The 14,961-nt window shown below is 38.0% G+C and overlaps 1 protein-coding gene across 1 annotated transcript; it reads right to left on the bottom strand.

Annotated features, from left to right (window-relative positions):
• Positions 1 to 211: 211 nt before the first annotated feature.
• Positions 212 to 10,277, bottom strand: LOC134800752 (mannose-1-phosphate guanyltransferase alpha-A). The gene is made up of 9 exons (XM_063773293.1): positions 10,110 to 10,277; positions 9,041 to 9,239; positions 8,344 to 8,512; positions 7,808 to 8,019; positions 7,034 to 7,130; positions 5,213 to 5,371; positions 4,320 to 4,440; positions 2,714 to 2,857; positions 212 to 1,892 (listed from the first exon to the last, which is right to left on the bottom strand). The coding sequence occupies exons 1-9, from the start codon at positions 10,177 to 10,179 to the stop codon at positions 1,792 to 1,794; spliced, it is 1,272 nt and encodes a 423-aa protein (XP_063629363.1). The 5' UTR covers positions 10,180 to 10,277; the 3' UTR covers positions 212 to 1,791.
• Between the last annotated feature and the right edge of the window lie 4,684 nt (positions 10,278 to 14,961).

The raw sequence follows: 14,961 nt of genomic DNA, 5'->3' as shown, positions 1-14,961 counted from the left end.
TTTCAACTGTCTAGCTATCACGGTTCGTGAGATACAGCCTGGTGACAGACAGACGGACGGACGGACGGACAGCGGAGTCTTAGTAATAGGGTCCCGTTTTACCCTTTGGGTACGGAACCCTAAAAACAGACGTGCAATTCTTTGGCGTACCTACTCTACCTACCTATAGTTCGAAGTTCGAAAGCATACGTTGAAAATAAACTACTACAAGAATTATATAAATTTATATTTTACACAAGTAAGTACACTTAAATATTCTTAATTTATCTAGGTATTTATGTTTAAATATACTTTTGTGCTAATAAATGTAAATAGTTATAAATATATGAGAAAGACTATCGTAATCATAGACTATGTGGAAACAGTTTTAGAAAATGAATAATTATTAATTATGAATTTATTTAAATACAATAAGTTTCTTTACAGACAATAGATACACTTATATTAACTATCTAATTAAGGTAAATTCACATCTTTCAGTACTTTGTAAGTTTATATGGTCTTATTTTATTATACCTTTAAAAGGATTTTCTAAAATACATAAAGGCTCGGAACCGGTTTTTTTTAAAACCCGAAATAGCCCAATATTTTTAATTATTTTATGCTCTTAACGTAGGATTGAATCATGTATTTAGGTAACAACTTCGTATTATTAGATTATCCCATCAAAAATTAAATAATAAACCAAAGAACGTAATAATACCGGTATTTTTTGTATGAAGAAAAAACCGGTTCCGAGCCTTATAAAGAACTATATTTACCATTCAGTTGGCAAGTGAGAAATATACAAATATATCAATCAGAAGTGCAATCGAAAAATGTGATTTCTAATAGGGTTGGCCAGACGCAGAATTTTACAGATTGCGCCAGCATAGGTGTTATGAATATTGTCAAATTCTTGTTTTATTTTTTAGTTTTATGGCCTGGATGCTAAGTTGAAGCCAAATTTCATAGAACAAAACTAGAGACCAAAACCTTTGATAGTTGCTAACACCATTTCATTGCCAATTTCACCCTGTCTGGTCAGCAATTTTGTATACAATATCGTCAGTATAATAAAACGGGCCACTCACGTTTTGCGTCGAAAAATGGGAAACATGTCGAGTGTTGAACTCCGAGGGGCTCCATCTAGCGCCGTTTGTGTTTGTTACTTCTACTCGTGAGACCTGCGAACGGCCTTCAGGGCATCAGCCGACGGTCTTTCCACTACGATACAGCCGGCTGACAATATTATTTATTCACTATATACAAAACAAAACAGAAAAAATTGCAATCGGGATGCGACTGCTAAATTTTTTTACGTGTTTGAGTGGCTGCAGTTTCTCAGCACACCAACGGAGGGCAGCTGACGTTTACGAGGTTTCGATGTACGCCACTAAATGGCAGACCCACACTATACTCTGTATCTTTAGGTATTTAAATAAAAGTAAACAAATCATTTGTACATTTTCGGGTAGTTAACATTTATTGATAAACCAACCAAATACAAAACCACCTGGATCTGTCACTGAACGACCTGACTTTAACCTACATTATTTGATCGTGTCATGTTTTCATCTACCCTCAACTGGCTTAAGGCGCCAGTTGAGGGTAGATTTTGTTTACTTTTATTTAAATACAAAAGATACAGACTATACAGCAATAGAGAGTGAGCTGTAGGAGGCAGCACCTGCTTATATACGTTAATTGTTGAAGTTTTCGATTCAGGTCAGGAGATGGCGGAGGTGGTCCTTATAAAAACAATGTTTAGAAGATGATCTGTGGATTGTACTAACAGATGGGCCGGCGTGTTTACAGGATGATTTCGTGCTTGAAACTCCGGGTTAGATGCTTGTGGGGCAGCACTATTGTGTTCAGTAGGATGGTCTCCGCTGGCACCACCACGCTGGCACCTAGATATATACATAATAGTAAGTATTAGAAATATATTAGTAACTGTCACTAATAGAGTATTTAGTATTCACTTGTGCAATAAGGCATTGTTTCATGCCAAATTTCGTGATATTATTAATACGTAAATATTAGCATAGATAAATATAGTACGAGAAGAGTGCTCACTCCATACATCAGTTTTGGTACCAAAAAAAATAGTATTTTCATAGTCGACATCTAGCATCGAGTAGCGGAATTATCAGTACTAGTAGTACTGTCAAATGACAATAGATGTAGCACCGACCGGAAGGTCTAAAGGCTGGCGTCCACTAGACTCGCCGAGGCGAATCGAATCGAATCGCAATAATTCGCCTCCTATATTTTCTATGCAACTGCGTCCATTGACGAAGAGCCGTGGCCCGCCGATTCTTGTGTAAAAATATAGGAGGCGAATTATTGCGATTCGATTCGATTCGCCTCGGCGAGTTTAGTGGACGCCAGCCTTAATGCTCAACAACAAGACTTTCTGGTCGGTGCTACATCTATTGTCATTTGACAGTAGTACTACTACTAGTTAAAGTACTGATAGAATTCCGCTACTCGATGCTAGATGTCGACTATGTAAATACTATTTTTTTTGGTACCAAAACTGATGTATGGAGTGGGCACTCTTGTCTTACTATATTTCTCTATGGTACTAGAAGATCGGAAACTTTTCAAGAGAAGAGTTTATTGATCATGATTGTTAAAAGCAGGAATATTGATTTTTCTGTCTGTGTATTACATGTGGTTGGTTGGTGGGGTCTGGGTCCGAAGGTATCCGGGGTTTTGGGACACTTACCTAAGATAGTAATGGAGGGGTTGAGCCGTCCGTCCGCGTTGAAAAGAGCCTGATTCTCCATCTTGGCGAACGGCTTGTTGGGGTCCGGGTCCGAAGGGGTCCCTTCTATTCGAGACCACTCGCCGACACTTGCGTTTTGACCCACTGCAAATAATAGGTACGTGTATAACGCAACGAGGAAAGGTGTAGGCATAGCTTATATTATATCTGGACCGGATTTACCGGATTTATTTTACCGGATTTTGGTAAAATTTTTGTAATGTGATGACATATATTTCAGTTTATAATTTGGATGGACATCATTTTGTACAATTTCTCTCAATTTTGATTCGGTTTTAAGCACTCATGATTTGATTAGAGCAGTGGTTCAGATTATAAGATAGAAAAATACTGTTTCAATAATAACAGTGGTTCGCAACCTTTTTGTTTCTACCCTCTTGAAAAATATTTTTCACTTCTCATGCTCAAAAAGTGCACCTTTATGTCGTGCGTAGACGACATAAAATCGCATTATATGCTCTAGAGCATAAAGTAAAATCATCTATTACGACCCTTATTGACTTAGCAATAAAGTCCAAATTCTGCCATACAAACTGCCAGCCCTGCCGATCGGCGTGCCCCGCGCCTCCGACCGGCCCAAGAACAATTTTCTTTAGTCCTGAATAAATACGTTAAAATAACCTAAAATATTTGATTTTTTGTATATTTTCCTCGCAATCGAAGTGAAAAGCAGAGTGTACAACAAGGGTATAAATGTCCATTTTTACCCTCGTCTGCTATTTTGGTCTTCGCTTCGCTCAGACCAAAAAATTGCCTCGGGTAAAAATAGGTCACTTTATGCCCTTGTTGTACAATCTACTATATCTGCTGGAGATTGTAAGTACGTCGGGCTTCGAGCAACACCGGCTTCCGACACATCGGAAGGGAGGGGCCCAAGCGATATCTCACCGTACAAATCTTTCTGCCATTTTTAGCGGGGGGAAAGGTGCACACAGTCGCACTTCTCACACACTTAAATACAAAATCCAATCTATAATGACGACACAAATACATAGAAAATGACACACGTCAAAGACAAATCTTGCAAACCTCAATCTCTTTTTATGTACGGACGAGTTACAAGTGTCACAACACGCACACTAACACATTTTCGTTGAAGTATGTTATTGTATTCTGAGAGATGAGAAGTCGGATTTGTCGCTCGACCGATCCGCAATTTGTACTGAGCGAGCAAAATCGATAAATCCAACAATTACATGAGACTAAAATATAATAATTGTGTTTGAATGTCATTAAACGTATGATATGTAAAAAAGAATATTACATGTGAAATGTAACACTTTCTTTTTGTAAATTTGATGTCCCCGACCTCTTTTTATAACAAAAAACCGAGCAAACAGGCATTTTTGTGCAGCAGTGTTCACGCGCGCGTCTGGACTCGGTCTAGTGAAAAATCCAAGTGCAACTAGTTTTATTACCCGCGCTAGATTAGATTGACGCGCTAATCTTGTACCTCGGCAGAGGGGAAATAGTGCGAATGCCGCCTCCCTTCCGTGTTGCTCGAAGACGTCGGGTCTTAAAGACAGTAAAAGTGAGTAAAACTTACCGACGGAGTACATGACGAGCGAATGTTCGCTGATGGTCGCGTTGTTCAGTATAATAGACTCTTTGATGCGAACACCCGCTTTTATGGTGCACCCGGCTCCGATAGACACGTTTGGCCCGATCTGTGATACAAAAAAATTGAAACTATACTCTGTATCTCTAGGTATTTAAATAAAAGTAAACAAACAAGTTGTAAATTTTCGGGTAAATGTTATAACCATTGGTTAACCGAACAAATACAAAACCGCCGGAAGAGTCACTGAACGACCTGACTTTAACCTACATTATTTGACCATGTAATGTTTTCATCTACCCTCAACTGGCTTAAGGAGCCATTTGAGGGTAGATTTTGTTTACTTTTATTTAAATACCTACAGATACAGAGTATAGTTAAGGCCCCGTAGGTTCGTGTTCTTCTCTCACTCTCATTGAGCATAAGCATGATCGACGTGGCTGTGCGTGCCCGGGACTGCGGATACCATGTTTTTGAATTTTTATTTGTTGTAAGTTAAAAAAAAAAGTATTAGATAAGTTCCCTCAAAAAACCCTCACGATTGCTGATAAAATTTTTGGCAACCGTATTGTGATCTAAAAAAGCGGTACGATTATTCAAAAACTAAGTTCTCTGAACCTACGGCACCTAATATTTTTATTAGCGGAGGAATGCATGTCAGAATTCAGTAGCGAGGGATAAACTGTTATTCAGCAGAGCGAAGTAAGTGTAGAGTTAGACCAAGAAAAGTCTGCAGCGATTTTGATAGCCCACGCAGTGCAAGTGTAATTTATACATATTATATATTCCATAGAAGTTTGACGTTTAAAATAACACTTGCACTGCGTGGGCTATCAAAATCGGTGCAGTCTTTTCTTGGTCTAACTCTATCAAAGTGTTACCACAGCAGAGTCGTCAACGCACGCAGTGGGATGCACGAACACATCCGGCAGTATGTTGTTGTTGTGCGTGTCACTCTGCGTTCTGTGGAGTTCCAGATAGTGACGGTTGGCGTATATGGCGGAGCCGGGAGTTTTCACTTGCGACCACCAGTTTGTTATCTGAAAAGTAAATAAATGATTTTAGGCAAAGGCACAGAATAAATAATAGTACTAGGTACAGAACGTTCACTCTCTAACAAAACGCGTCTATTACGACATATATGACCGCTAGATGGCACAAGCGCGAGCAGGCGTCCGTTCCGTAGCGATGCGCGGAAACTACTACAGCTAGACACCAAAAATGGTGTGGCCCGCACCCGCATGTACTTGTAGCGACGCGACGAAATCGCGGAGTGAGCCACGCCTGGCAGAGGGAATATATTTTCCACAATGATTTTGAACTCTATTTCAAATCGATAGGGTAGTTTTGCTTAATTTCTGATGCCTATAAGCCTGTTAAAGGGTTAAGACATTGTCAATACTTGGTCAATAATGAAACACTGTCTGCTAGCATAAGAGTAAACGAGAAGTACTGTAGGATACTAAGATAATTACTATCTATTTCTTATAATTATTAATATACTGATTGTAAAGGCCCCGTGCATGAACTATAGGGGACAGCATAGGAGCCGTCAGATTTTTGGCGCGAGGCGTAAATGTGTCGTTTATGCTTCCGATGTAGCCCACAAGATGGCAGGACTTACTATGCACAAGGAAACGTACCGACGAAAACGGTAGATGGTATATAGCACTTGCTTTGGCAATGTACATGTGCACATATGTTTCCGATTCAGGCCACAAGATGGCAGACCCTTCAACGCGCACGGTCCCTATGTAAAGGGACCTACACGGAAAAACATGTCTTGTCACTTTAGTAACATTTCCGAGTCAAGTTAGAAACGTTGCAAATAAGTGATAGTGGTAAGAAAAAATGTATGTGACAGTTCAAGAACTCATTTTTTCACGGAACACTTATTATTATTAAAATCTCACTATCCAAAAAACTCGACATTTTATTTTCCTATATTTAATTTCACAAACTGGTCTACCTCGACATAATTTCATTGTTTTTACCTTAAATTCCGACGTTTCAGCTGAGTTGCACCAGCTGTGGTCACGGCAAGACTTTCTTTCCATCCAAAGACACCACCTACCGTGACCCCCGTGTCTTTCCGTGCCCACAGCTGGTGCAACTCAGCTGAAACGTCGAAATTTAAGGTAAAAACAATGAAATTATATCGCGGTAGACCCGTTTGTATAATTAAATATGTGTACAAAACGCGAGAGTTTAAAGTGTTAGGTATATTTTATTTTCCTGTAAGGACCTACAGCCTTCAGTTAGTGACATCAAATGGAAATGGACGTAAACATAAGTACATGAGGGTTCTTAAAATTCCAGGGTCAAAGTCAGAGAAGTTGATTAAGTTTATAGACTTATATGGTGGCAGAATATGGGCGTTTAAGCATGCGTCTTAGAAATTATAAAATCGAAAATATACACATTTTTTTTGTAGTAAGTATCTCGGGCATTTACTTTGGAATTGATCAGTGGCAGTTAAAAATGTTATGTATATGGCTGCATAATTTCATAAATATTCGTTAAACTTTATTTTATTGACAATTCCATTGAAATTTTCTTGATGCGAACAATTACCCCACATGCGTACTTTTACCCAATAGCTTGCGGAATTTTACCCGCACGGTGGGGGAGTGAGTGCCAACCCTTTGCATTTCAATAAAATTTCACCACTGATAACGGGGTCTGACTATTATCGTTATTACCTGCATGGCATAAAGCGTGTTGGTGCCAGCCAGCGGCGCCAACACGTCCTGCTCCCAAGACATGTAACCAGGGTTTGGGGTGCTCTGATTGTTGCCACTGGAACAATACAATTACCATAAGGTTTTGTCAAAACACCCAAAGAGGGGTCTCTACGAACAAACCTTAAGGATTTTTTTTTAATATCTATATAACATACTGTAATCTCGTAGAGATTTAAGGCTTTTTATTTTATTTTATTTATTTATATTTGTCATTTTGAAAGAAAATAAAGATCCCTAATATTTATATTAACTCTGATGAGGATTTATTTGAATCACTAGAAGTACTCACTTATTAGGCTTTTAAGTTTTTCAACTTAAATCAATGACTTTATAAATATTTCTTATTTAAATTACTTGCTAAGTAAGAATACTTATAAGTTATATCCAGGTTATACCTAATCTAAAATTTATAATTTTCACATCAAAATGTTAATAAATTTTTCCTTTTTTATTGTGGGACGTACCACATTATTGCAATCTATAAATTATAAACACAGATGTTAATCACAATGAAAAAAAATAAAGCGCACGTTGGCCAGAGTTGATCATCGTTGATTTTTTTTTCATGACGCAATTGACATAGGCAACATTTTTAACCGACTTTTACGTAGCAGCAGGTCTTTATCACCAAAAACCGTACTTGGGTACAAGTTTTACAAACGTTTTGGGTACAAGTTTTGTTTTTTTGGTATTATTTTAGCTAAATTAGTAGCTAGTTAAATAGGCACCAACCTATAGTAGTCTGCCTCTTTCCTTTCCAAAGCCTTCGCCATAGTCTGAAACACCCTCGGCGCGCAAACGTAAACGCCACAATTGATAAGTGCCGAAACGTACGAGGCAGGCTTCTCTACATAATGCGATACTGCTTTTGTACTGGACTCGCGTACCATGCAGCCATAGTGGATGGATTGCTGGCGGGTCGCTTCTGTGCCCATTATTGTAACCTAGAACAAAAAAAACATTAACATTGCCTGCCTCGTTGTACTTGACGACCTCGTTTACGTTCGGCCGTCTAAGAACTCCACGGAAAACAATTTTTCTCTTGTCCCAGTTTTCAGAATACCTAATGATAGCCAATGGGCTGCTTTTGTACTCATAAATGTAATTAATTGGTAGATTTCGTGTCTGGAGTTTATGTACGTTATGTGATGTTTTGTGATTTTATAGAATATAGATGAAGGCAGTTCTATGGTTTACTTAGTGTTATAGAAAGTTCCATGTACTGTGACCCACTTTCAACATACTTACAACGTATTTTATCAACGTACCAGTGAGTTAGGCCTCTCCATATGGAACTCCCAGAGCTGTTTAAGCGGGAAGTCTGCGCACACATCCCCATTGAGTAGAAAGAAGGCGGCCGGATTCCCCGCTCGGATCTGGTCACGGAAGTGGTATAGACCTCCACCGGTGCCTAGGGGAGTAAATTCTTGCAAGTATCTAGAAGAAAATACACCAAAGCTATAGAAAATTGTTGTGCATGTGCCAGTAATGTTTACAGGCTTCCATTATCAGAACACATTTCTGATGAGAAAAAGCTTGAAAGCTCAAATGACAAAAGGAAATTTGTAAATTGATGAATACATTTTGTCTTGTTTATAATTTATTCGTTTATTAGGACGGACTATTAACCCTTAAATAGTAAGTCAATTGAATGAAATAAGGTTCTAATGTACTATTACTTCCTTCACATTGCAGATACCTGAGGAGCTGTAACCTGCAACTGTATGTCTTATATTTAAATTAGATAAAGGAGCATTCCACGGGCTGTCCTGTACAAACGCATTTTATTTCCTGTGTTGCGATTTTTTTTTTGGCATTTGAAGCAGGCGATTATTTTTCTGTGCATATTTTTGACCATTTGTTATAGAAAAGGAAACGCTTATACCTGCAACTCTTCAGAAAATTCGCGTTAAACTGTAGACAATTTTATGGAATGCTCCTAAAGCACTTTTATTGAAAACCAACCTAATAGCAACAGAATATTCTCTATGCATGTCTCCCACAAACTGAGCCATGTTCGCAGCCGTGTAAGAGCCAATGATGAGGATCTCCCGGACTTGAGGAAGCTTTACACAGGCAGCGATGTGGTGCTGAATCAATGGTACTCCGGCTATTGGGAATAGGGGCTTTGGAGTGTCGAGAGACAGCGGCCGGAAGCGGGTACCTGAAATTATAAGCTTAGGTTCAGAATTGCTATCGGCTGATGGAGAACCACATTCAGAATGACATAGAAATGAATGAACAAGTCTGCCAGTGGACGAGGAATTGAGAAGAAAAGTTATACCTACCTTAGGGTTTAACAATGGTTGATTGCCAATACATTTTGATTTAAATATTATATGTATCAATTATAGTTCGTTTTTTTTAGCATTAGAAAGAAGGTAAGCGATCTTGACATGTCTGTTAATTGAAAAACGCTTTTCAAAAATCAGTAACTATAACTTATGAAAGCAGAAAAATATAAATCATGGTATTAGATTCGTAGTTGTTACATATTTGCCATGACTTATTTTTAAGACGTGTTTTTCAATTAAAAGACACATCAAGATTGATTACCTTTTTTCTAGTGAAAAAAAAACGAACTATAGCATGACACTTCTTACACAAACTCAAATAAGAGGTACAAATGGATGAGTGTACTCATTTATTTTGTTTTCTTGTTAGAAATAACTCAAATTAAACTCAAAACTATTTATTGCAAGCAAATCACATGAATATAGATACTACTACGGCAGTTTATACTATATTGGATCTGTGTGTAGCCACGTAAAGTAGTTTAACAAAAGGCCTTTATATTTCAGAATACCTAAGGTTGTTTAAAGTACAATAATTACGTGTTAATAGTTGAAGATTAAGGTTTCATCATAAAAACATATCAAACACATTACATCTTCAGTATCATTGCTGATTGATTTGACACTCGTACATGCTTTGTAATAGCTATTAGCCTATAATTTTAATACCTGTTAAATATACCAGCTTTCATCCTTCTTATCAATTACAAGCCGGTGATAAAGTGATAAAACATTTTTACCTTTTTGCGGTCCCCCTATAAGTATTACAGCTTTTAACATAGTAGAATTATCGTACAGCGGTTTATCCATTGTGATTTCACGATTAATGAATATTAGCAGGAAATATTATCGCGTTTTAATATTTTTTCAATGTTTACAATACACACGTCACACATAAAAACGTCAATGTCAAATCGGATGTTTTTTTTTTATTCGTCCTTTTCAAATCGGATGAGTGTGTAGTGTACGTTCGAAAACTACTTTTTTATTTTATTTTATGGCCTGGTTACGAGACCTTTAAGCCAAAAACTACTTAAACTACTGACTTGCTACTGACTGTAAGTATAGTTGGTTGGTTGGTTGGTGGTTGGCAGATCTTGTCAGTAGAAAAAGGCGGGAAATTTGAAAAATGTAGGCGCGAAGGGATATCGTCTCATAGACAATTTGAATTTCGCGCCTTTTTCTACTGACAAGATTTGCTTGACCATCTATAGTATGTGCGATGGAAGCTTATACACTATCGATAAGTGCGCCGCACCGCACCAAGGTCGCGTGGCGGTGCAATAGTGTGTCAAGCAAATCTTGTCAGTAGAAAAAGGCAGCAAATTTAAAAATTGTAGGCGCGAAGGGTTATCGTTCCATAGAAAATTTGAATTTCACGCCTTTTTCTACTGACAAAATTTGCTTGACCAAGTATATTACTCTATTATAATGAAAAATGTCTTAAAAGCTCCTGAACGAAAGTTGGAATTTTCTTTTCTTTTGATATATCACTACCACAGACTCACGGAGGCACGCGTATACTACTTTTTTTTTAAAATCTTTATTGAAAAAAGAAGGGTTTTTTCACATGTGAAAATGTCACCCTTATTGCTTCGAGCAACACCGGCTTCCGACACATCGGAAGGGAGGGGCCCAAGCGATGATATCTCACCGCTCACCGTACAAATCTTTCTGCCATTTTTCGCGGGGGGAAAGGTGCACACACAAGGTGCAAAATCCAATCTGTAATGACGACACAAATACATAGAACATGACACACGTTCATACAACATCTTCGTTCACGTTCACACATATACATAGAACATCATGCAAACCTTGATCTCTTTTTGTGTACGGACGAGTGACAAGTGTCACAACACGCACACTAACACATTTTCGTTGAAGTATGTTATTGCATGGTCTAATAAAACATGGTCTTCCATTCCCAGAGTGACACGGGCCTACGTCACAATAACATTGCCACTTTATTTCAACATAACATGTTACATGGGTACATTATACCTATGGTTAATAAGTTAAAATATTTCTTTATAATTTTATAATTTTCATTTATATGTATTTTGGCTTAAATTTTACAATAACACGTCATTTTTAATTACTCGTTAGCAATATCTTCCGATTCACGAAAGAAATTTCAGACTTTCGGGTAATTCTGTTTATACTACTGGCAAACACAGGATAGCGCTGTGCACATTTAGACCAATAGTGGGACCGGATTTTTGCACTAAAAGTTTTGATAATTCTAAAGATGAAAAAGCACTGAAATATGAAACCTATGGAAGTGAAACGTCAACGAATAATGCGTGCCACTGTGACGTCATCTTAGAACTAAACATGGCGGTTTTAGTGCTGCCCAGAAGATTTTTACTGTTACTAGGTTTTATCGATACATCGATACCTTTTTAACGTTCTCGGCTCATTTTATTTAAAATACTAAGTATGTATTATTTGTGGAGTTTATGTTTTAATAGGAAGTAAGTAAATAAATAAAAATTCTTTATTAGTATATTGTTATGTGAAAAGATACTTTGATTTAGTAAGATGTGTGGAGTCTAGGACAATTTCGTGCTTCAAATTTGACAGGTAAACGAGATGACGCTGTACTACTCAATACATATTGCGATTTTTGCGGTAACACTGATTTTCAAAAGTTGACGTTTGACAACTTAGTGACCGCAAAACACATGGCGCAGTACAGCGCCATCTGTTTTGGATGTCAGAATAAGTGTACGTGTTTTTCTTGGACTTTACCTCTCTATTACAATCAATTTTGTTGTGTTGCTAACCCTGAAGTCTGTAACACACTACCGCACTGCACCTCGACCTTGGTGCGCCGTATCTATAAGTGAGAGCGATACAAAATTCAAGCTTATTAAGCGACGGGTGAAAAAAAACAAAACACCTTCAGAACATTTTTTTATTACAAAAATAAGGAATGACTTCCGCTCTTCAACCTCTTCAACATTTATTCAGCAAATAGGCCACAAGGGCATTTTTATACGTCAAAATAATAACAATACATTAACCATTTTATAAATTACAACTATATGTATATGGTCTCTTAATGTCGAATTATATAAAAAAACTATAATAATGATATAAAAAAGCCCGCAGGGCAGCTTGTGGAGTAACGAACCCACGGACCCGAGTGCTCCCGAGAGTCGGTCAGGGCAGGGCCGGATTAACCCTAAGTCAAAGTAGGCAACTGCCTAGGGGCCCCGCCTCGGCTAGGGGGCCCCGACGGCTCAGCGCGCACCAAATAAAATTTTGTTCCATAGGGTCAAAATTCATGAGTAATTTTTTTATTCTTATAATAATTAGTAGGTATGCTTTGTTATTGTTTTTTTCGACCCATTCTTTAAATTAATGAAATACTATAATAAAATTGAAGCAATATGTTAGAGTTTACGGGGCGTATTCTGCGTACCTGTTGTAAAGTTGTAATAATAATAGGGGTTTTCAGGAAAAATTATAACCAACAACTTTTGGGTTATTTCGACTCAGAATCACGAGGACTATTGATTAAAACAAAGAAAAAGAAAGAATATGAACGTGTCCCCAGTTTTTTATAGGATTGCTCGACCTTCAGCTTCTCTTTTTACCTCAATTTACCATTGGTTTGTGTTCCACATCTCCTCTACTACAGCTTAGCCTTTGGCCTCGCTGCGCTAAGCTCGGCCTGCAGTCTCGCTTTTTAATACAATGGACATAAGTTCGTGTCTGTGCTCAACTATTTATCCTGAAGCCTGATGAAGCACGGCTTTGACTTCGCATGAAAGCTCGCCTCACTGGGGCACTTCGGACTTTTAGGCCCAGATGGAGATCGATACCCAGCCTTTTAACACGCTTTCACAATTTGCGATATTGTTAACAAAAAATTTCGCGCTCGCTGCGCTCGCGTTTATTTTTGGTTCTTTAGTTGATCTTGTATCATCTACAATTCTACATGTTAGGTTGACTGGTGAATGAATAGAGTTAGACCAAGATAAGCCTGCAACAATTTTGATAGCATACGCAGTGCAAGTGTTATTTATACGTCATAATTTCATAGACGTTTTGACGTTTAAAATAACACTTGCACTTCGAGTGCAATCAAAATTGTTGCAGGCTTATCTTGGTCTATTTAGGTAATTTTAACATATGGAATTTCTTTATTATTAGGTTGTTTCTAATCATATGGCTCGGCGTTTGGTCTTAGGGTCGGACAATCGCTGTTCAGCCTCGCAAAATCGCTTACCCCGGCGGGGTACCGGCTGCGGCACGTACCGCGCCCCGACGGGGTCCGCGCGCGCGGCGGCGGGGTTGGCTTCTACATACGGCGCGGTATCTATGCTCGGCAACTCCATCCTCCTCACAAACCTTCAGTTGAGCAAATGTGGCTGAGTGTGAAACTCAACGGGCTTAGTTTTGCCATTGGCACTGCGTACCGACCTCCCTGGCTCAATGTAGATACTTTTATTGACGCTCTAACCGAGTCTGTTAGTTCGCTCTCCGCTTTTGATCATATTGTTCTTTTGGGAGATTTTAATATTAATGTACAATCGCCTAGTGAACCGAATACAAAAAAACTTTTAGCCTTTCTCCGTTGCATGAATCTTGACCAATATGTTAACCAACCCACTCATTTCACTGAGCACTCGGAAACCCTTATAGATCTTATTTGCAGTAATATTAAAGTATCTCAAGTATACATAGATTATATCCCTGAGCTTAGTAGCCTCGCGTTCATTTCTTGTACTTTACACATCAAAAAACCCAAGCCATGCCCTATATGGATCACTTATAGACCATTCAAAGATATTCCTCTGACAGAATTCAACAAGCTTATTGAATCAACTGCCTGGGAACGACTTTTGTGCGACAATATCAATGACTCATTAGCATCGTTTAATTCTTATATATTGTATGTTTTTGATTTATATGCTCCTGTATAAAAAATCAGAGTTATCCTTGGGTAACACCTACAGTTAAAGAGATGATAAGGTTAAGAGACGAAGCGCATACTAGGAGCCGCACCACGGGCCTAGATTCTCATAAATTATGTTATAAGGAATTAAAAAGCGTAGTTAACCAAGCCATGTTTACAGAGAAACAGGCTTACTTTAACGAAAAAATTAATACAATATTACCTAAAGACTCTCGTAAATTATGGAAAAATATTAAACATAGTATAGCTGATTTTAAAAGTAAAGAATCCAGTTTGCCTTGTCACTTCAATGACCCAAATTTAATTAATAAAGAATTTTTAAATATTCCCAAAACCAGTGTTAAAATATCAACTCTTACTTACTTTGAACACAATCGTTACAATTCCGCAACCTTTAGCTTGAAAACCGTTGATCAGAATACAGTCTCTAAAATAATTACAAAAATTTCATCTAACGCTCAAGGTATAGATGGTATCACGCGTGATATGATCCTTTTGACGCTTCCACGAACCCTCGGGCTAATCACGGCTTTAATAAATCAGTCAATATTGTCAGGAGTATTCCCTGAAGCCTGGAAGGAAGCTCTGATAAAACCAATCCCTAAAAAAAGTAATCCTTTAGAAATTACAGATCTCCGACCTATAAGCATCTTGCCTTTCCT

This window comes from Cydia splendana, chromosome 20 (assembly GCF_910591565.1).
Source record: "Cydia splendana chromosome 20, ilCydSple1.2, whole genome shotgun sequence".
NCBI classification, from domain to species: domain Eukaryota; kingdom Metazoa; phylum Arthropoda; class Insecta; order Lepidoptera; family Tortricidae; genus Cydia; species Cydia splendana.
The sequence above is the reverse complement of the archived record's forward strand: the minus strand, read 5'-3'. Positions and strand labels throughout refer to the sequence as shown.